Source organism: Canis lupus, chromosome 5 (assembly GCF_003254725.2).
Source record: "Canis lupus dingo isolate Sandy chromosome 5, ASM325472v2, whole genome shotgun sequence".
Taxonomy (NCBI): Eukaryota; Metazoa; Chordata; class Mammalia; order Carnivora; family Canidae; genus Canis; species Canis lupus.
In genome coordinates this window covers 52,784,156-52,806,877 of record NC_064247.1, presented here as the reverse complement: position 1 = coordinate 52,806,877, position 22,722 = coordinate 52,784,156, and the positions used below count along the sequence as shown (strand labels likewise).

At 46.7% G+C, this 22,722-nt stretch overlaps 1 protein-coding gene and 1 long non-coding RNA gene across 3 annotated transcripts in view; both read right to left on the bottom strand.

The window, feature by feature from the left end:
- The window catches only part of FYB2 (FYN binding protein 2), a 128,437-nt gene extending 125,840 nt beyond the window's left edge, over positions 1–2,597 (bottom strand). Inside the window, exon 1 of one of the 2 annotated variants that reach the window (XM_025427772.3) lies at positions 2,174–2,597. In XM_025427772.3, the coding sequence (XP_025283557.3) occupies positions 2,174–2,410 (237 nt within the window). In that variant the 5' untranslated portion in view covers positions 2,411–2,597. The remainder of the gene's footprint in view (positions 1–2,173) is intronic. The other variant, XM_025427771.3, reaches the window with a different exon arrangement.
- A 5,246-nt stretch (positions 2,598–7,843) lies between these two features.
- Positions 7,844–10,722, bottom strand: LOC125755049 (uncharacterized). The gene is made up of 3 exons (XR_007410554.1): positions 10,376–10,722; positions 8,955–9,170; positions 7,844–8,393 (listed from the first exon to the last, which is right to left on the bottom strand). It is a non-coding gene; the product is annotated as an uncharacterized LOC125755049 (long non-coding RNA).
- Between the last annotated feature and the right edge of the window lie 12,000 nt (positions 10,723–22,722).

Genomic DNA, 22,722 nt, shown 5'->3' with positions numbered 1-22,722 from the left:
GCACTTGAGTAGCTCAGTGGTTTAAGCATCTGACTCAATTTTACTTCAGGTCATGATCTCAGGGTGGTGAGATGGAGCCCCCACATTGGGAATCCACACTCAGTGGGGGGTCTGCTGGAAATTCTAGCTCCCCTGCCCGTCCCCCCACTCGAGTGCGTGCACACGCACACACACACACTCTCTCTAAAATAAATAAATCTTTAAAAATAAGATAGACTTACCCGCTGTAAGTCTATTTTGCAATAGACTCAACATCCCTAAACCCTTCCCTGCTTTGTGTTTCTACATTGTAATTACTGTCATTTGATCTAATATATATATAACATATTTTATATATACTGTACATGTTATATAATGTATTATTATATATAATGTATTAAATAGTGTATATTATAATACAGTGTATCTTATATGTAATACATATTGTGTAATATTATATATATATATATTTTTTTGTTTCTTCCGCTAGAATAGGTTTTATAAAAGGTAGCATTTTTGCTGGCTCACGGCTATATCTGCAACACCTGAATCAGGTCCTGACAGCACACTGCAGGTGCTCAGTACCTACAGGCTGAGCTGATATTTTTTGTTGACTTTTAAAAAAATGAAACAGAATCCTCCATAATGAGAAATGACCCATATTGCTAATTCTTTTCCCTGTGCATGAGCAGAAAAAGTTGCACAACCACATTAGCTAACATGCCCTTTTGTATATATACACACGTATATATATTTTTTTCTAAATTGCCTGACATTCTGTTTGTTTTCCTGTTGTAATTCTTGTGATACCTGGCTTACAGTTGGTGCTTAATATTTGCTATTTACCAATCCCTGCTCCAGCTCTGCTGCCAACCAGCTGTAAGATACTGAGCAAGGGACATTCTGACCATTAGTTTCCTCTCCTCTAAAAAAAACAACAGTAACAACAAAAATGGGGCAATTGGCATCGAGCTCACTGTGATGTCCTGTAGATAGACTCAAACAATGGATGCCCCTTCTGCCTGGGTAGATCAGAGAGGGCAACATGTGAGTCATTTTCTTTCTTTCTTTCTTTTTTTTTTTTTACAACTACACTAAATCTATTCAGCCTGACATTTTTCCATCATGGAGGAGCTTCTCAAAAGCTGCTGGGCCAGGAGTTGGGGGAGAGAGAATTCAGAAGGGAGATGAGATGGAATACCATATGCCCTTGCTCACTCTTTTCCAAACTCCACTAGTTGGACTGATCAGTTAGAGAGACATGTCTCACGCCCGAGGCAGGACAAAAGGAAGCTTTTTCTGTTGGGTGACAGATGAAATGAGTCCTCCCTCCTGTGAATCATGTGGCTTCCCTCCTAGAAGTTAGGTTTTAAATTGGGAGAAAAGGACTTGACTCCAAATGCGTACTAAAGAACACATGGAAACAGAAGACTACCCTGTCCCCCTTGGAAAGAAATTAACTTTGAAGAGGGGAAAGGAGGGAAATAGAGAATTGGAGAAGGAATGAGAGGACGTCATTCAGCTGAGAAGCTCTGCACCCACGCAAACAGCACGCTACCACGCAGGAAGGCAAGTCTGCCAGCTGTGTGCTGGGCACTTGCCCACGGGTCATCTCTATCTTTATAAGCACCTCCAAAAATCTCAGAACTGCTTACTGTAACAGTAGTCCCATTTCATGAGCAAGGAACCCAGGGGGGTGCAGAGGGATGAACTCACTTGATCCAGGCCACACAGCTAATAAGGAGCAGAGCCCACACTAAAGCCACAAGCTATAGAAGAGCACCAGGCAGCCCTGCCCTCTGACCAGGAAGCCCGCTTATCACCAGGGGGATCAACACAGTCCACAAGGGCAAACAAACAGAAAAGCCAACAGGCATGAGACCCAGGCTGGGGTGGGGGGTGGGGGGGATAGGTCAGAAACCTAGCTGGCGGGGGGCGGTGAGAGCTAGGACCCCTTATGCCACCCTTCCCGAGAGCCTCTTGCTCCCTCACCCCCAGAGGTGGCATGGGGACACCATGCGTCCCCTCCTTCAATCCCACCTCCCCCGACAGAGCAAGACTAGCGTGAATTGTCAGGCACAAGCCCCATGCGTGTTTATTCCTCTCCAGGAGGCAGAGGCAGCCTTTTCCCACGCTACTGGCAGGCACTAGAAAGAACACAGAGCAAGCCGGCAACCAAACTGACATGTCTTACCCCTTCCATGGCCTTCCTCCGAGGCAGAGTCTGGGAGACAAACGCAGCTTCCCAGAGCTGTATCCTGGGGCCGAGAGCCAGCTTTGACTTGCCAGCACTGGCCCGGGAGCACTCACGTCCCAGAGCCCGAGACACACCTGAGCCCAGGCCCCCCACCTGCCCCACCTGGGGAGCAGCTCCTCCCTCTCCCGGGGCTGGAGCTTTCCCAGGGCTGGCTGGGTGCAGACCAGCCTCCATCTGCCACGCTTTGCAGGACACCAGGCACCTGCAGCAGGGAAGGGGTCCGCTCTCTCCTAGGACGCAGCCACCCAGCCCTTCGTGGCAGCAAGTGGCTCTCCCCCGGGATGTTCCAACAGTCCCTCTCCAGAGGAGTTCACGTTGTGCCCAAGGCACGGGGGAGCTGCTGAGGAATGGGGGTGGCAGGACTCCTGTTAGAACAGAATGCTCGGACTGGACAATGCAATCTCCGTTAATGACAGCCTTGGCCCAACCCCGCCCCTGAGATGGCTACTTCACCTAAGGCTCCCGAAGGGGACAGGGCGTCCCTAAGCTTGCAGGGGCAGTAGGGTGGGGGGCCAGAAAGGGAGCTGCTGTCCTAGACCACCTGTTTGGGAGCTGACACTATCTAAGCCTGTGAATACATTATATCAGATCCTACCACACCTTTGGGAAGCACTAAATGGTCCAGAGGAGGCCCAGAGAAATCCCATCAACCTGCCCAGATCGCATAGGCTCAGGACCTGAACTTAGGTCTGGCTGACTGTAAGATGGTTCTGTTTTTCTGGTGGGTGGAGTGGCGTGCGGTGGGGTGGAGGAGGGGCTTTTCTTGCTTTTGTGTTTCAGACACTTGGTGATTTTCCAGTTCCACCTCATTTTCCAGTTCTTAAGAGCTCAGTGGTGTTCTGGGGTTGGAGGCTGGCAGCGCAGGCCCCCCGTGCTACTTCAAGCCAGGTCTCTGTGACTTCTCTTGCTTTGTTAGGGCTCAGTGTGAGCATGACGCTGTTCCAGAAGAGGAGGTAGAGGCAGGTGAGGAAAGCCCAGCTGCGTGCCCTTGCCCTCCAACAGGTGGTTCTCATACCTGGCTGATAATCACAGCTGCCAGGGGATCTGTTAAAAATACAGGTTCCAAGTTCCCAAGGCAGAGATAAATCAGTTCTAGTCTACGGTGTGGGAATCTGGATTTTATTTTATTTATTTATTTTTAAATTTTTATTTATTTATGATAGTCACAGAGAGAGAGAGAGAGGGAGGCAGAGAGAGAAGCAGGCTCCATGCACCAGGAGCCTGATGTGGGATTCGATCCCGGGTCTCCAGGATCGTGCTCTGGGCCAAAGGCAGGCGCCAAACCGCTGCGCCACCCAGGGATCCCCATGGGAATCTGGATTTTAAATAAGCTGTTTAGGTTTGTTTTAATAATTAATGACTTGCAATAAGATATATCTTCTACATCATGACCCTGCACACAGACATACATGCATGCCCACGTACTAAAATAAAAATTTTTCAGAATGATAATCACTCTTACTATGGGTGCGATCATGCTGTTACTTTCCATTCTTTTCTGAGCCATGATGTGCCATTAAATTAAAAAATCAATGGTCAGCACACCTCACTGCATCGATTTCATGACTCAGTTTGATCCACGCTGGGCTCCCCTCACAATCAGATTGGAGGCCCACTCCTCTAAGCGTAACAGGGCACAGGCCAAAGATTGTAAACTCTTTTCTCCTTTCTCACTGCAGTTCAAGGCAATGATGTCTTGTATAAATTTGTAAATGATGTGATGGAGGAAGCTCTCAAGAGAAGGAGGAGACCCCCTCTCAATAACAGCTGACAATGGGGTTGTCAAATTCCCTCTGCTCTTTTTTTTTAATGTAAATTCAATTAGCTAACGTATAGTATGTCATTAGTTTTAGAGAGAGTTCAGTAGTTCATCGGTCTTATATAACGCCTAGTGCTCATCACATCACGTGCCCTCCTTAATGTCCCCCACTCAGCTACTCCATCACCCTCTCACCCACCTCCCCTCCAGCAACCCTCAGTTTGTTGCCAAGTTTCCCCCTGATGGGTTCAGACTAGCCTACAAAGGTGAAGGTAGGTTGGGGGGGAGTGGGGTGGGAAGGCCTCCTTGCACCTGGAAGGACTACATGCTCTGTGCTTCTGGGGTTTGGTTCATGGAATGTAGTAGGTGCCAATTATTTGTAGTTGTTAGGAGTGTTTTGCAAGTAGGCCTAAGAACCGTGACTCATGGAACCCTGTAAGATCTCCTGTTATTACCTTATGATCCTCTAGGTGCTAGACTCTGTTTCTCCCTAACTCTTGGCCTTGGGGATGTCAACAATTGTCTCTGAGATGTGCCTTCCTTACCTGCAAAACCAGGTAAGAGGGCTGGCAGCATTGGCCTAAGGGTCCATGTGCCATGTGAATATCTCTGCTGTGCTGAGAATTAAGTAGGCACCAATTTATTTTTTTACCTCCCTCTCTCCTCAATTCACGGTGGCTGTGTCAGTGTCAACCTGCACATGCTACACATGAGTGTACAAATGTTGTAGCCTTGTTTCATTTCCCTATCACGAACCCATTTTGCTCATGGGCTCCCATCCCATGGTGGCTGGTCCTTGCATCCAGCTTGATACAGGTACTCATATACCTGCACATGGGGGGGTGGAGGCAGAGAAGGCAGATACAAGGTACCGATGTTGTGGGGAGGGTCTGGCTGTGAAGTCAGGGGTTTGATCTGAGCTTAGCCAGATCTCATTACACCTTAGGAATAAATAATTCAATTGAATAAAGATGAATGAGATCCTACTATATAAAAGGGGCTTGGGTGTCCTGCCTCTAGCTTCAGACCAGGACGACTCTCCCTGTGACCTCCATTTCATCACCAACTGACGTGTCTACTTCCCTCCAGGGACAGAGCCCCAGCCTTTAGAAATGCCACCTCATCTAGTCCTTATTATGACCCTCATTGTTCATTTGAGGAAACTGAGGCACACAGGAGTTCATCACCGATTCAGAGAAATGCAGTGGCAAGTGGAATGACAAACATTCCAACCCAAGCAATCTGACTCCAAAATCCACACCCACCACCACTCTGGTTGCTTCCATTTAAATCTTAGAGAAATACAGAATAATAAACACAGAACTCTGAAAGCTTGAAGGTTTCTTTGCAGCAATTTTTTTTTCCAAACTCAAGTTCGAAAGAAGTCAGCAGAAAGCTTAGCAGATACTTGGACTGATACTTAGCAGATACTTCTAGACATTTCTGTCTTTCAAGGGCCTGGTTTCAGTTTGTCCCTTCGGGGAATGGGGATAATGTACCATACTCTCCAATGAGGTCCATTTTTTTTAGTGCACCAAGCAATAGAAATCACTATTTCCAGTACATTCTTAATGCTTCCAAACCTTACATTCAGTCTCAGGTACTGCTTGTAGCTTTGCAGTGTTTCCATTCATGTCTGTCTTTCATTTATTGGCAAACACAATGCCCACACTTTGCACCACAAGCAATGGTTTGTAGCAGGATACTCTAATGTAAAAAAGGATTTAAAAGATATCTGAAAATGGGAAATTATGTGCACTCAGCCCTTTCCAGGGTAAACTTTGAATACTATGTGTTATTATGATGACAGGGCCGGAGCACACAGATTGATGGTCAGAATTAGGATGGTGCTGCTGAAGTCACCTATTATTAATATCAAAATTATTATTGGTTACATTAATCATTTCTGAGGATTTCCAGTGTAACGTGTAATTTATTTATGTATAATTTATATCCCGACTATTTTCAAAAGGGAGAGGAGGAAGGAGGAATTTAAATTTATTGAGAGCCTGTTGTGTGACAGGGTGCACGGTCTGCACGTATTTTCCTGCATTCCTCATGACAATGTGGTGAGATCACCGATGTTAGCCTTAGCTGGCGGGCGAGACGAGGAAGCTCAGGACGGCCGAGGCAAATGCCCTGGCCATGTGGAGTACAGGGCTGATTCTCTGCTTGGATCTGCCCTACCCTCATCTATCGCTTCTTCCTCCATTCCCTGCCGCCCCCGGAGGGACTTGAGGGGGTGGGCAACACAGTGTCAAGCGAAACAGGGTAGGTTAAAAGTGAAAGTGATAGCTACCCATAGGACAGGTGGATGGGAAGGTCAGAAGGGATGGATAAACAGCACAGATATAAGGGATGATTATTGCAAGGCAAACAATTATTGGAAAGCAAATTATTTAAGGATAAAATGCCTAAAACTATCTTGGGAGGTATGTGGGCTCAAGAAAGGCTCTGTTTCCTTTTTTAGTGAGAACTTAGAACTATAACCCAGCTGGTTTCTCTTTCGCCTTGAAGGAAGCTCACATCTCAATTCTGTGCTCATTACAGTCATCATCTTAATAGTATATTGTGATTTAGTAAGAGGTTTCTTAAAGGATGGTAAGCAAACATGACCAAGGCAAGCTGCTTTCCTTTTAATAGCCTTTTAACCCAGGATCTGAGTACCTCCTCCGTGCCACGTGCTATGTTCCAAGCTGGGAGGGTGGAAACATCATAGATTCTTCTAAGGAAACCGACTTGCTCCACTGAATGCCATTACATTATGTATGTGTCACTCAGATGAATTATTAAGATGCTTTCTGATATGCTTATTTTGTTGAGATCGAAGGAAGACCACTCCCCTTTGGGAAGGAGATGCGGCTTGCCTGCAAGTACAGAACCAGCCCCAATACCAACCACTTTCATGTCCCATCATTCAGAAAAGCGGGTCCTAGGATGGAAAATCTAAGCAGGGAACTCTCTCTCTTTGGAACTCATTTTCTTGGGTTTGGACTTGAAGGCATAGAAATGCTACATGCCGGCTGTGCTTGGAGGCTCAGAGTACTGGGATAGAGGAGAGAGAGGTCTCCCCAAGAAATCTACAGGCCAATTGGTGTGTGACTTGTGAATCATAATTTGGGGAGCTGATTTCGAATGTGTGTCTGAAAGCTCTATTTAAGTATAAGAGTTAGAACTTCTTTCCCTGCAAGGAGTTAGGGAGGCATAGCTTCTCTCCTGCACCATGTACACATCCTCTCCTCTAACTGCTCCCCCGTAAATATCACATTATGCCTATGCTTTGTGGACTTAAGACACATGTGTGGGCATTCCTGGATAGTAGGGGGTCAGATGCCTCTGGCCTGTGGTTATAGGACAGGAGTGTGGTAGGCAGGTGGTCTTAGGGAAGACCCAAGCTGAGGATGCATAAACTCTACTAAAAAAACAGCAAATCAGTAGGGACACCTGGGTGGCTTAGTTGGTTGGGCAGTTGCCTTGTGGCTCGGGTCGTGATCCCAGGGTCCTGGGATTGAGCCCAAGTTTGGGCTCCCTGCTTAGCAGAGACTCTGCTTCTCCCTCTCCCTCTGACTCTCCCTCTGCTCATGCTCACACTCTCAAATGATCAAATAAAAAAATATTTTTTTAAAAAAAAGCAAATTAGGGCACCTGAGTGGCTTAGTGGTTGAGCACGGTTCTGCCTTTGGCTCAGGTCATGATCCCAGGGTCCTGGGATCAAGTCCTGTAATGGGCTCCCTACGGGGAGCCTGCTTCACCCTATGCCTATGTCTCTGCCTCTCTGTGTGTGTGTCTCTCATGAATAAATAAATACAATCTTTTTTTTAAAAAAGAAAGTTAGCAAATATGGCTCTTTGTTTATTCCTCATATACCATTATCCCAGTCTTTGGTAAAGTCTAGTATAGCCGGACATTTAACCTCAGCTCTGGCAGAGTGAGAAAGGAAGTAGCTTGGTCCACATTTAGGATGGGATGTTAAATAAAGGAGGAGGGAGAGCAAAGTCCTCTGAGGCCAGCCTGGCTGTGGCACTGGTTCCTGAGACACCCCGCACGGTTGATGAGATGGAGAAGAGCTGTTGGGAGCCTCAGGTGGCTGCGATACAGCTGCCTCTCCTCACATGTTGCGGCTTCCAGAGGCTATTTTACTAAGGGTGGTGAGATGGGCAGAGGAAATGCTTCATGTTCACCAAGTCCCGGTTCTTGGGTCTATGAGAACACTGTACTTTCCAACCTCCCTGGTGATTAGGTTTGGTGATGTGACCAGGTTCTGGTCAATGGGTTGTGGAAGAAGGAATTAATGTTATTCCAAGGCCTGCTCAGTTGTCTACTTCTCCTCTTGTCCTTTGGCAGCAATCTCAGAAGAGGATTGCCCTGGGGATATCCATTAAACTGCACAATCAGCACCTGGTTAGAAATACGAAGAAAGAGCCGTGTAAACACCGTGTATATGATTTTTGACCAATCTTGGCTCAACCATTCACTAGCTGTACCTTCGACCAAGTGACTTGTTTCTCTGATCCTTAGCTTTCCCATCTGAAAAATGGAACTAACAACTCAGCGCCACAAAGGGTTCTGGTATGAAACGGTAGAAGGTATATGAAGAATCCCACAGGGTCGTCGACACCTAATCGTACTCGATAAAGGCTGGAACTCTCCCCTCTTTCCTGTTCACAGAGGACAAGGTGCCTGTGTCTGCTCAGATGGTGAAGAAAGGCTTCACTGTGGGAATAAGCCCTGATCTTAGTCCTAAGATGCTCAGGGATGGGGTAATCCAGAGGGAGAGAATAGTCTATGCAAAGACCTGTGTTCACCACTAAAGTGCAGGCGGGCCCTTCAGGGAGATGAAAATTTTAAAAAGCGTGGTCTCTGTTTGCAGGAGTCCCTGTTCCCAACCCTTTGTCATCCTGAAAGCAGCCATTGGCGCTGTGCATTCTTTTCTCTTAATGTCTATTCTCCCCTGCTTACCAGCTCCATGGCCAGAATGACCAGCAGCTCAGGCTGCAAGCTGCCACGAGTTGGGACAACAGTGTGCAGGGAGGTAGGATGTAGCCAGGCCTCACTGGCATAGCCCTTGTGCAACAGATCTTCATCAGCTCTGGATGTGGCCTTGGACAGGACAGGCCATCTGGCCCCTGTTCAGGCAGCAAGATGAGAGTCTTTTGTATCGAAATGAAAGGATTCCTGGGAAGGGAGGTGGTGTGTCACAGAGATCGTATTGCCCACGGCCTCCCAGAGCAGAGGATGGGAGGATGCTGCTCCAAGTCACATGGAACTGAGTGGGGGAGCTCAGTGTCTTCATTCAAAGGTATTTATCATGTGGCATTTAACCACCCACGTCAACATTTGTTGGACGGAATGAGCTCATGAATGCTCCCGGCCACCTAGTAAAGCAGGCAGGGTGCACAATAAATCCCCATTTTACAGATGAGAGAACAGCAGCTCAGAGAGGGACTTGAGAGAATTGCATCAAGGCTAGCCTCTGGGGATGTGGCATGTGGAGGGTCAGGATGAGGGAAGTGAAATTCGAAGACAAATATTACAAACAAATAGCTTGGAACATGGAAATTCCCTATTTGATCTAGTCTCCAGCTTGTCTGGATCCACAGTTTCTTTCTGCTTCCTCGTATATCCTGTCCATGCCCACATCCACAGCCCCAACCCTTCATTAACTCAGCAAGTATTTACCTAATATCCACCATGGGCTAGACCAAGACCTAGCTAACTGTACTGTAGGTAGGGAGTCCGGCGCTGTACAGGTGAGTCATTATAGGATTGCTCACACCTGTGAGCACTATGAAGGAAATGGCAGGGAGTAACATAACAAGGGGTCCTGCTTTGTAGAAGGTGTTCAAGGAATCTCCAGACCCATTCACTCATTCATTCAGCCAACATATATTTATTGGGTACCTACTCAGTGCGTTGAGCTAGGAGTTATTTTATTTGGTGAGGACTCATGGTATATATCCATATACACTACTTGCTGGACTGCTCACTTAGGCATTCCGTAGACACTTCCAACAAAGGCAAAGCCATAACCCAACCAATGACTCAATCTCCTCGACCAAGCTCATCCATTTTCCCAAACAAGAACCTTGGACATGCCCGACTCCCATCAATCCTCCACCTCCTGAATGCAGTTGGTTGTGCTTCATTCAGTGATCTTTAGGAACTAGTTACTCCATGCCCATTCTTGTTCAGCACTTGACTTTCTCTGGCACAGAAGAGGTACAGTCCTTGCCCTCAAGGGACTTCTAGTCTAGTTTCATTTCAGGAAATGACTATTCAGAAACCTCTGTTCAATCACTTTGGTATGTTGTAGATTTAGGGCTGTGGGGCCCCTGCCTCCAATCTCCCACCTCGCACCAAATCAGCCCTGTTATTGTTACCTGAGTGATCTTCCCCAAGACAAATACGACCAGGTTGTCCACCACCAAAAACCTCCTCTGACTCTCTCATGCCACAGGGAAAAGTCCAGACTCTGTCCCAGGGCACACAAGGCTCTTCAGAGTTAGCCCCGTGGAGCTTCTTGAGCCTTAGCTCCTGTCTCTTGACTCCCTCCCTATACACCTGCCATGCTGAATGTCTTCATTCTTGGGCTCCCACTGCTATTTCTTTCCTCTAGATACTTGCCTATCCCATTTCCTCTACCTGGAATGCTGTGCCCTGGCATGCCTGTCATGTACCCATGCATTCCCCCTAACCATTCCGAGCCAGTGCAGGTGATCACTGGCATTGAGCCTTTCCTGACGATTGCAGGCAAGGTAATTTACCCAATCCTCTGTTCTCATAATTCCTGCATCATTGATCTCATAACCCAACCGTGACCACACAACTGGTCCTGTTTTTGTCCATATGATAAGATCTCTGAATCCTCTATAAAGTCCTCACCCCCCCAGGATTTCTGAGGATCTTCAAAAAGGGCTACCTGGGTGCCCACCAGGCAGGCTGTCAGCTGGAGTCACCATTTGGTGTCATTACGGTCTTCCTTTCCAGTCCTGGCTCCTCCTTGCAATGTCCAGAGCCCATGAAGCAGTTGGTGGAGCCTCACTACTGCCATTACCAAGGATGGCTATCATGATGACATCTGTGTCCTTGGGTTTACATTGTATCTGGCCAGGTATGAAGAACTCTTTGTGCATAAGCTCATTTTATACTCACAGCCATGAGGCAGGCCCTAACTCTACCTTTACAGACGAGATAGCTGAGATTCAGAGATGTGGAAGTCACACAGACCAAGGTCACCAGGCTGGGAAGTGTGCAAGCTGGGGATAGCCTCTGACCAGACTCACCCAGAGCATGATTCTTATGTGCACCCGGCACAGAGCACCTGGGTTTTGGCTCAGCCCAACTACCTGCCTTTGTCCCTCTGTGCTCATCTCTCCCCAGGAGACAGCAGGGCAGGAATTGGTTCCCACTTCTTCTAATCCTCTGTATCCTATTCAGTGCAAAGACCACAATAAATGTGTTACCTTTTAGGTGAGATTCCAATAAGTTGGATTATTTTCCTTTTCCTACTTTGGTGTTAAGAGTCTTCTCAGTAGTTGCTCAGTCTCATTTATGGCCCAGCCCAGGAGGGGTCAAGGTGACCTGAGAGACACGTGGAGCAGGAGCGAGGCAGAAAGGTGGGCTGCACCATCCTCTCCATTGTTGCAGAAACCTTAACCCCCAGCAATTCCCAATCTCTTCCAAATGCCTGGTTTGTATTCACTTGGCTTCCAGATTGTGGAAATAAAGTGATGCTCTGGGCAGCACTGAGGAGACCATCCGGCTGTGTGCTGGCCTCGTGCACAGGGGAACATTTTAGCAGCCGATCCAGTGCCCAATCTTCCACTTTGGCCACAAACATGCGTCTTCCTTTTATCTGCAAATTGCACTGGGCTCCGGAAATAACTGTAAATTTGCCTGGCTCTGGTTTCAGTTATATATCAGACCTGAAGAGTGGGAAGATAATGAATCCTTTACCATTGTCCTGTGGGTTGCAGCCAACAACCTTGGGTTTTGGATTCTGCAACTGTTCTAATCTTGATGATCTCACTCTGGACCCAATGTTCTCACCATCTGTTAGCAATGCAGATGCCATGCAGGACTCGGGTATGGGTAAACTTGGACACAGGTTTTGAGGTTGGGAAATCCAACTAGGAAAAGAGCTTGAAAAAAAAGGGGGGGGGAGTTTTGACCATAGGGGGAAAAGGAGATTGACAGGAAGAGCCGTGAAAACATCTTAGAAAGTGGACATAGTAAACATGGTTGTCTATCCGTGCACTGATGTCATTCCTGAAATCAACTGCTCCGTGGGGAGAAGAGCTGATGTGTCAGCCAGGGTCCAATTAGGACAACAGAAATCAGTCTAAACATTTGAAACAGAGGGGACTTAGTACAGACACTTGGTTACATCAGGGATGGAGGAGTAGGGGACCGAAATGGGGGCTGCAAGGAAACTCAGAGCTAAGCAACAGTTGGAAGCCCCTAGGTTGGAGGGACAAAGCAGAGGTGGTGTTACCAGGGCCTGAAGCTGGGATCATCCAGAGAAGATTGGAACCACTGGAGGAAAGAAAGTGTCATGAGCATATACGGCTCCTGAAGCTTCTAGAGTAGGGACGAAATATTCAGGCTTCGCCTTTACCTCCCGTCCTTCAGTCTCCTGTCTGTGTCTCCGACTGGCCAAATCCAGGCACAACCAGCCAACACAGGAGCCTGAGCTCGGCAGCCTGCAGGGGTCAGACGCCCTGCCACACAGGAAAGAGCAGGGCTGGGGTGAACAAGGGCCCTGTGGGCAATCTGTCCTAGGCCAAGCATTCTTGATAAATGAAAATAGTACAGGAGAAAACACAAGTGCTATAATAGACTTTGTTTTTTTTTTTTTCCAGCTACAAGAAGAAAAAGAAAGAGCAACAAAGTCCCTTTTCTGTGGCAGGAAAGGATTAGGAACAATTTTTTTTATAAATTTATTTTTTATTGGTGTTCAATTTGCCAACACATAGAATAACACCCAGTGCTCATCCCGTCAAGTGCCCACCTCAGTGCCCATCACCCAGTCACCCCCACCCCCCGCCCACCTCCCCTTCCACCACCCCTAGTTCGTTTCCCAGAGTTAGGAGTCTTTGATGTTCTGTTTCCCTTTCTGACACTTCCCACTCATTTTTTCTCCTTTCCCTTTTATTCCCTTTCACTATCTTTTATGTTAGGAACAATTTTGGAGATGACAGATGAGCTGGGTCTTGAGTGAGGCCCGAGAGTCTGACATGAGAGCAAGGAGGGGCATGTTAGGGGACGCGATGGCAGGGCCGCTGGCCGCTGGCCGCTGGGGAGGACCCGCATCCCTAGGGAGTGGAGAGAGCTCTGGCCTGGCAAGAATGCAGGGTGTGGGGTGGGAGAGCAGCCAAAAAGAGACAAAAGAAGACTGTAGGGGCAGCTCGAGGCCTGATCGGCAGGCTGGGCAGCTCAGATTTCACCCGTCTGGGAAAATTCAGCTGTAGGGTGACCCAGAGGGGGCTGAACAGGTCACCTTCCTTGTGGAGGAAGAGAAGAATACCCTGCCACCTGTTCTCTGTCCAACAAATGTGAATCTCGCGTGATCTCCTCAGTATTCACTCTTTGCTGCTTATTCAGAATATTTTTGGAATCCTCTAGTGACAATTGTCCTCTGATCCCAAGCTATGTCATTTGAAAAGACAAATCTTTGCTTTGGAAGATAGCTTCATTTTGTTGAAGATCGTATAAGGGATTGGGAATCAAATTGGAAACTTAATACGGTCGATCAAGCTGCTGCGCTTTTTTGGTTAAAATTGAGGTGTAATCAATACAATTCGAGCTATGGCTGCATCACTGAAATATGAACAGCGCATCTTTAGGTGACTGCTCAGAGGAGCAGCACACGTTCAGATATCTATGTAGTCAGTTTAAAAGTCTGTCTCATTACTTTATGATTATGTATCCTATGATTTACTTTAGGCATGAAGGGCCAACGAAAAGAATAATTGCCTCTCTATTGTACAGCATCTCATGCTTTCTAAAAGGCTTGCATAGAATCAAAGGAAGGTACAAAGAAGCAAAGAGGGGAAAAGAAAGCAGAAGAGTGAGAAAGTAAATTATTCTTAGGAGACTTCTTTTTTTTTTTTTTTTTTTTTTTTTTACACTGCACTGTCAAGAAAGACAGGAAGTCGATATCTGAGTATATTTCAAGAAGTCAATATCTGAGGATATTTTAGGGAACTCATTGTCGGAGGTTAGGAAGTTGAAAACTATAATGTCCAGTTAACTTACAGATTTCTGAAAGGTTGGATCACTCCGAGTGATCACAAAATAACATTTACTATCTACCAGTACAACTTGTTTTTTGCTTCAAGGGAAATAAACATACCCATTGTAGCACACAGGTTTGGTAGCCTCCTAGCACTCATTGCCCCTTTTCACCTCTGCTTAAAAACATCCTTTTAGAAAATGTGTGCTCTCATTCTTTCCCCACCAGATTATGGGATTTAAGGAAAGCTGATCCCACCCCTGGCTCTAGGTATGGGTCCTGATTGGCAGCTCATCAGCACATTTTCCACTTCAACAAAGTAATTGACTGCAGAGTGAGCATGTGATCCAAGCCAGTCCAATCAGAGGAACCAGAGGATTCTTTCTTAGAGTTGTAAGATGAGATTTCTTCTCGCTCCCAAAGTAAACTAGGAATGTGTGTAGTAGTAATGGAGGCTATTGAAACCATCTTTGACCATTAGGAGAGTCAGGTTTAAATTAAGGCTTTCCTGGGACACCTGGGTGGCTCAGTGAAGCATCTGCCTTCAGCTGAGGTCATAATCCCTGGGTCCAGGGATCGAGTCCCGTGTCGGGCTCCCTGCATGGAGCCTGCTTGTCCCTCTGCCTGTGTCTCTGCCTCTTCCTCTGTGTCTCTTATGAATAAATAAATAAAATCTTAAAAAAAATAAATTGAAGCTTACCTGAAGAAAGAGTGGAACCACAGAAAGGACCTGGGTCCTCAAGCTGCTGGCTGGATTAAACCAGTCCTATGGCTTAATCTATACTTGGAGTTTTCAGCTCTGGGAGCTAATGAAATCTCCATTTGGCTCGCCAGTTGGAGTTGGGTCGTTTCTTCTTCTTCTTCTTCTTCTTCTTCTTCTTCTTCTTCTTCTTCTTCTTCTTCTTCTTCTTCTTCTTCTTCTTTTTCTTCTTCTTTTTCTTCTTTGCAATAGAAACCTGTGGGATACAACAAAAATATTCTTTCAGAATGAAAATGTTGCTTATGTGAGGCACAATTACTTTTAACCAGCATTTATCGATCTCAGAGTCTGCCAAATGTTTTCACATACATTGTTTCACTGAGTCTCTACACCATCCTTAGCTTTAGGTGACTATGTTTAATAGTCAGGGTACGTAATGCTTGTTGCTCTAACAAATCACATCTCACATCTCAGTGACTTAGCAGATATACATTTATTTCTTGCTCACATCACAATTTGAAGAGAAGCAGGTGGCTCTCCTGGGCAAGTGTCCTTTAAGTGACGATTCATAGATTTGGCTCACTTCTCTGGTGTGACTGTGACATCCTGGATTACTTTGTTTCCAATGGTGTGGATACTGAGACAGAGTGTGTGTGAAAAATGACTAGGGATGCTTTAGGGGCAAGGCCCATCCCATCCTACAGAACTCAGTCACATGGCTCCCAGCTGCAAGGAGGCCTGCAAAATAGTCTCCCTTTGTGCCCAGGAGAAGAGGGAGAGTGTCTGTCACCCACGTGGAGGGCCATCTTAGGGTGCTGCCTACCACAGCTTGTAAGTGGAGGCAGGATTCTAAGCTAAGCATGGCATTTCCATGGGTTTCTATTTCCTCTGCTCCCCCTTCCCCGCCACCCCCACCCTACCCCTATTCATATTTCCTTAAAAATTTTGGTAAGTAGCTACCCTGCTTATTGAAAGATCAATTTGTAGTTTTTTTTTTTTTCTTAGTGTCTTCTTAAGGAAAGGAGAAACCCCCACCTCCCTGACGTTTGGCAGAACCACAGACGCTGTTACAAACTCACAGAAGTGTTCACTGCATGATAATGTATATGAGGGATTGATCATTTACTTATCCTCAAAGCAGATGGACTTTATAAGGAGAAGTGCTCTGTAATGCAGACATGACTGTGAAGAATAAATCAAATTTCTCTGTGTACTTAGGGGAGAAAGAATTATTCAAATGCCCTGCCTGCAGCTTCAGGGCCGGTTACTGGGCCCGCAATCCTGCAAAGTGGCCACCAGGGGGAGCGCTAGGCCCGTCCCCGCACAATCAACTATTTTTAGACGTTGCTTCTAGCCTCAAGGAAGAAGCCAAAGAAATAAAAGACCATGATATATATATTTTTTTCAAACCGGACCAACTTATAAATTATTTGTGAGTCCAATAAAAGGCAATTATCAACATTTCCTACTATTTCAAGAGTAATATATTCTACGTTAGAAAAAGATTCAATTTATTCCATGGCTATGATTCAGACAATGGAAATTGGAGACAACCACAACCCAAAAAAAAAAAAAAAAAAAAGATTGTAATCCTGTGTAAATCTCTGTCTTTAAAACTCAAATCAGAGGATGTGAATTCTGGCCCTGGTGGGCATGAGATATTTGCCCTGAGGCAGTAGAATTTGATGGGCTTGGGGGAAGTGGCTGGAGGAAGGGTGCGTGTGCCTGTGAGTGCCAACACAGTAAATGTGAATCCTTATTCTTTCCCCAGCATGTGTGTGTGTGTGTGTGGGGGGGGGGGTGGCAAGTCAGAATAATCTTGTCCAAACAGCTGAATAATGAACATCATAAAATTATTTTAGGAAGTATAGTTTTATTATTTTCAGCTCCATAGACGTACGCTATAATGGAGCTCAGATGATCCTGGCTTTCATAAACCAGGTTGCTGTGTTGAAAAGAGCTCTGGGATCCTCCCCAACCAGTCCAGTGAGCAGCACCTTTTTCTTTCTTCTTCTTCTTCTTCTTTCCCCAACGCCACCCCCCCCCCCTCCGCCCCAAGCAGCAGCATGGTATAGTGGGACAAGTGTGGTGCTTGGCTCCAGAGAGTCAGAGCCTGAATCTTGCCTCTGCCAAGCATTAAGTGTGAGAGTTTGGACAAATTGACCTCTCTGCTATTCAGTTCCTACAATCCTCATCTCACAGAATGAACATAAAGATGAAACGAAACGGTATACGTGAGTACCGAGCATATTGTGGCTGGTCAATACATATTAGCTTTATTCTTTGATCATTTCTCCTTTTCCTAAAGATGGCAACATATAAATTCGAACCGAGTCTGGGTTTACATTTTCAGAAATTCTGACTCCGCGGGGCCTGGGTTCAGGAGGATTTGCTCTGCTGCGGCCACAGCAGGAAGGAGGAGAGGGCGAGGGCCGCCTGGCTGGGGGGTGTCCCGCGGAACCCCTAGCGCAGAAGCAGGCAGGCTGCTCCATGCAGGTGTGTGTTCTCCAGAGAACCAGGCGCTGCACCGAGCTCAGGAGGGTTCTCAAGGACAGGGAACAAAGCAGCAGAGAGCGGGAGTGAGAACACGCAGACCCTCAGCTCTCCATCAGCTGCAGTGACCACTCAGGGACCCTTCCCCTGATGCTGTGAGAAGCAGAACAACAGGAGCTGGGGAGCTGATAAAGCTGAGAGCCTCAGCCCGGATCTGGGGAACTGAGGGTGAAGTGCGGGCATCTCGGGTTGTGCCGGGGTGCTGGGGGTGAAGCACACGCTCCACAGCTCAGACCAACTGACGGTCCCGGCAGGAAAGCCCTCTGTGCACGAAGACTGCCATTGAGCCGCATGGTGAGCTCAGCATCAGCTCTCCGTCTATGAAACCAGGCCTTAGGGACACCTGGGTGGCTCAGCGGTTGACCATCTGCCTTCGGCTCAGGTCATCATCCTGGGGTCCCAAGATCAGGTCCTGCATCAGGTTCCCTGCATGGAGCCTGCTTCTCCCTCTGCCTGTGTCTCTGCCTCTCTCTCTGTGTCTCTCATGAATAAATAAATTCTTAAGAAAGAAAAAAAAAGAAGAAAGCAAGCCTGAACACTCTCCTCTGCTTACCACACCTGCTGATCTGATGCCTGTCTGTGACCTGGCTCAAGCCCAGGACCTCGTGCTCATTGGCCCTTTGCCGCTGCTTATTCTCAATCCCCCGCCCTCCTCCACCCCCCCCCCCCCCACACACACACACCCTGCCTGGCCTGACCTCTCTGTCTTTCTCCTGCCCTGGGAGCTGACCTCAGCACCTGGAAGACAGCTATGCTAACCGCGGTGCCACCAATGCACGCTGCACTGCCTAGACGTCCTTGCTGCCTGGCTCAGGTTGCCAAGTACCAGCAGGAAGTCCCAAGACAAGATGCAAATGAAGTCAGGGCATTTCCCTCCTGACCCTCTCCCTGCCTGGGAGCGCTGTCTCTGGCAGTATCCGTATCCTTCCATCACTCCGCTCCCATCACCCTCATGGCCCAGTACCCACCAGGCTCTGGTCTTTATCTTTCCTGCCCTGTTCCTCTAAACAGCTGGATGTTAATAGCATCCTGCTCTTGTTCATCTCTGGGCACTTCGCACTCCCCTGGCTGTTCTTTCAATGTCATCCATACCTCCCTGAGAGCACCCATGTCCACCTCTCTCCTTTTGAACCACCTAAGAGGAATTCTGCTTTCCTCCAGGGCCTGACTTATCCTTTTTTACTTTTTAAGATTTTATTTATTTATTCATGAGAGACACACAGAGTGAGGGGCAGAGACACAGGCTGAGGGAGAAGTAGGCTCTTCGCAGGGAGCCCAACTCAGGACTCGATCCCAGGACCCTGGGATCACAACCTGAGCCAAAGGCAGACTCAACCCCTGAGCCACCCAGGCATCCTGCGCTGACTTATCCTTTTGTGAAAATCCATTTATTGTTTTGGAAAGGAACTTGCCAGGATATATCAAATATGAAAACACCAGAAGTAAAAGTAGAATTAAAAAAATGGGAACAAATGCATACATTGGCACCAAAGATAAACATCATAACCATTCCACTTGATTACTGGCAGGCCACACATGGAGACGTTTTTTCCCCAAATGCCTGCAGATCCAGTGCAGCATCCATGAAGGTCAGAGTCTATAAAACACAAGCCCATTCCCCCCACACAACTACCAGTGCGTGGAGATGGAAGTCTTAGTAACACTCTCTTGGTGGTAACGAAAAGAGACTTATGTAGACAGCGCTGGCAGGGAAGAGGAGGGTCAGGGGTCAGGGTAGGGATGCCTTTGACCATGAGTGAGAAGGAGCTACCCCAGGAGTCCAAGAGCAGGAGGCAGAGTGTGGCCAGGCCTCCCAGGGGAGGCACCTGGATCCAGGGCAGAAAGGCTTGGTGGATCTCCCACCCAGTGTTGCCATTGGCACAGTCAGCTCTCCGCAGTACTGCCTTGTGTCTGCTTCTCTTCCCACCAACAGTTGGTTTCCTCACATGTCCTTGGTCTTCCTCAGAGCCTCTGCTTACTTGGGTTTTCATACTGTCATAATTTTTATCTGCACATCACATTAATTTATTGAGGGGCTCCATTCTACCTGACAGCTTTTCTCTGGGCAACTGACCAGGCTTGGTTTCTGCTATGAATAACTGATTTTCCTTACACCTTTCAATTCAGGCTCCCTGAGTAGAAATCTGATTGGCCAGCTTACCTGTCTCTGGACAGAGCTTTCATGTTTGGCCACATTGTAGCTGGCCTTGGGTCAGGTGTTCACACCTAGCACAGTTGGGAGCTACCAGGGAGGCACATGCTGACCATGGGAGCCCAGGGGCTATCGTGTGTATGGGCAGGGCAATTGCCTTTAGAAGAGAACAAGTGGGGCAGCCTGGGTGGCTCACCGCCTTTAGCCCGGGGTGTGATCCTGGGGTCCCGGTATCGAGTCCTACGTCGGACTCCCTGCAGGAGCCTGCTTCTCCCTCTGCCTGTGTCTCTGCCTCTCTCTCTCTCTCTCTCTCTCTCTTTCTGTGTGTGTCTTTCATGAATGGATGAATAAAATCTTTAAAAAAAAAAGAAGAGGACAAGTGGACACGAAAGACACTGTAAATTATATATGCTTTTCATAAAAACATTGTGGATGATTTGTGAATGTCTGTGGATTCTGGTCCCTTGAAGCCCCTGATAGACTCTATCATGGTCCAATCCTCTGACAGGAATTCTGCTCATCTACTAGAGCAGGGCCCAGAAAGCAGAGGATTGAATGTTGCCTTGGCCAAAGTAGCAGACATTTGGGTTTGGTGAGGTCATTGGTCCCCAAGCATACCAGAAAGTAAGCTGAAGGCTGCAAGACAAATGATAGATACCATCTTCTGGTGAGGACAGAGCAGGACTCTGGCCTGCTCTGAACTGATTCAGGACATGGAGAAAGTGAGCCATGGATAGACATCCTTCAGCTGAGCATGGCTGGGGAAGTTTCAACCAGTCTGGATAGCATGTTCTTCTAGAGTGTGGACAGCCATTAGAGGAGAACTTTCCCCAGATAGTTTAGCAATGGTCTGTGATGGTGGAGCTGAAATTCTGACTCTGTCCTTTCCAGAGAAGACATACAGATGGCCAACAGATGCATGAAAAGATGCTTAACATCATAAACCATCAGGGAAATGCAAATAAAAATCACAATGAGATATCACCTCACACCTGTTCAAAAACACAAGAAATAACAAGTGTTGGGGAGGATTTGGAGAAAACTGAATGCTTGTACAATGGTGTGGCCACTGTGGAAAACAGTATGGAAGTTCCTAAAAAAAAATTAGAATTATGATATGAGCTAGTAATTCTGTTTCTAGGTATTTTCCCAAAGAACATGAAAGCATGAACTCAAAAAGCCATATGCACCCTTATATTCATCGCAGCATTATTTACAACAGCCAAGATATAAGTAACCCAACTGTGCATTGACAGATGAATGGGTAAAGAAGATATAGTATATATACCCAATGGAATATTACTCAGCCATAAAAAAGAATGAGATCTTCCCATTTGTAACAATAAAAGTGGACCTAGAGGATATCCTACCCAGTGAAATAAATCAGAGAAAGACAAAATCATATGATTTCACTTATATGTGATATCGAAACAACTAAACCAAAAAACCCAGAAACAGACTCACTGATACAGAGAACAGATGGGTGGTTGCCAGAGGGGAGGAGGATGGGAGGATGGGTGAAATAGGTGAACGAGTAAGAGGCACAAACTTCCAGTTATGAAATAAATAAGTCGTGGGGATATGCTGTACAGCATCAGAGATGTGGTCGATAATATTGTAACAACTGTGTATGGTGACAGATGGTAACTAGACTTATTGTGGTGATCACTTCATAATGTGTATGGATATTGAATTACAATGTTATACACTTGAAACTAATACAATATTGTATGTCAATTATTCTTCAATAAAAACCTTCTAACTGCCACACATTAGCTGTGTAGCCTTACACAAATTACTTGGTTATTGAACCTCTTTCTGCATGTACTAAATACAGACAGTAAGATCTATGTTTTGGAGCTGAAGCAACAAATACATGATATAGTGGTTATTGAGTCCTTGGGGATGAAGCTCTAACACAGATAGTAATTTTTATGATTATGATTACTGGTGGAGCTGTTGACCTGTTTTCTAATATTTACAATGGGACTTGGGCCATTGGGAAGACAGTCATCTTGCAAAGCAACATGGGGACCTGTGCGTCTGTGACAACAGGGGCACAGCATCTTGGTATGGACAGGGCTGGGTGTGTACTACATGCAGCTCAGTTGGCTAGAGATTGAATGATCTACTGCAAGGCCTAGATTTGAAAATAAAATTTTTATAAAAGGCAGTGGTACAAGAAAAGATAACAGTTCTCCCCAGAGGCACAGCAGGCTAGAAAGCATTTTCCTGCATGGAGATGTCAGGATAGCTTCATCACAGCATTACCCTGCCTCTGAAATCCAGGAGGTTGTGAGGGAAAGCACAGGCAACCTTGACCTCATATTGCAGATGCCGTCTCTCAAGATGGCCCTCCCCACCCCTGCCCATATCCAAGATCCTTTGTTCAAGTGAGAATGTGAGTGAGTGATGAGTCTCTGAATTTTACCTGTGCTGCCTGTTGAGGGCTTCAGGGGGTGGAGGCTTAAGATTTCACTCCCCTGCCTCCCAAAGGAAGAGACTGTTACCCTTCAGTCTAGGGGAGAAGGGGGGGAGCCCCTGCACGTGGTCTTGCTGCCAGGCGCATGCTGAATTATCTTGCAAGAGCAATTGGAGTCTACCTTGGCTAAAGTCAGTGAGGTTGTAAAATCACTTCCCCGAGGCACTCCAGCACCCAATTTGGAGATGAGTGGGGATTTACATGATTCAACAGAATGTTTCCTTCCAGTATCGGGGCTCAGTCAGTCGTGAAGGAGGAATTTGTGAGCAAAGCTTACTGGCTGTGGCTTGAGCTTCATTCTTGTCCGGAGGGGCTGCAGGAGTGGAGTCACAAGGGCTAAATCTTTGAGGAGGTTAAAATAAATGAGGCTCAGGGGTGGGATGCATCTGTCTCATCACAATCCTAGGGAACTCTCTCTTTAGGGTCAGGAGGAATGAGTGAAGAAAACTCTTCTCTCTGAGTCCTCAATGTTAGGAACACAGAATATATTGAATATTTATTTGGGGCCAGGTACTGTGTTAAGTCATTTATCAATATGTCCTCATCTGATCCATCCTTACAACAACTCTATGAGGCTGATGATATTTTTGTCCTTATCTTATGGAC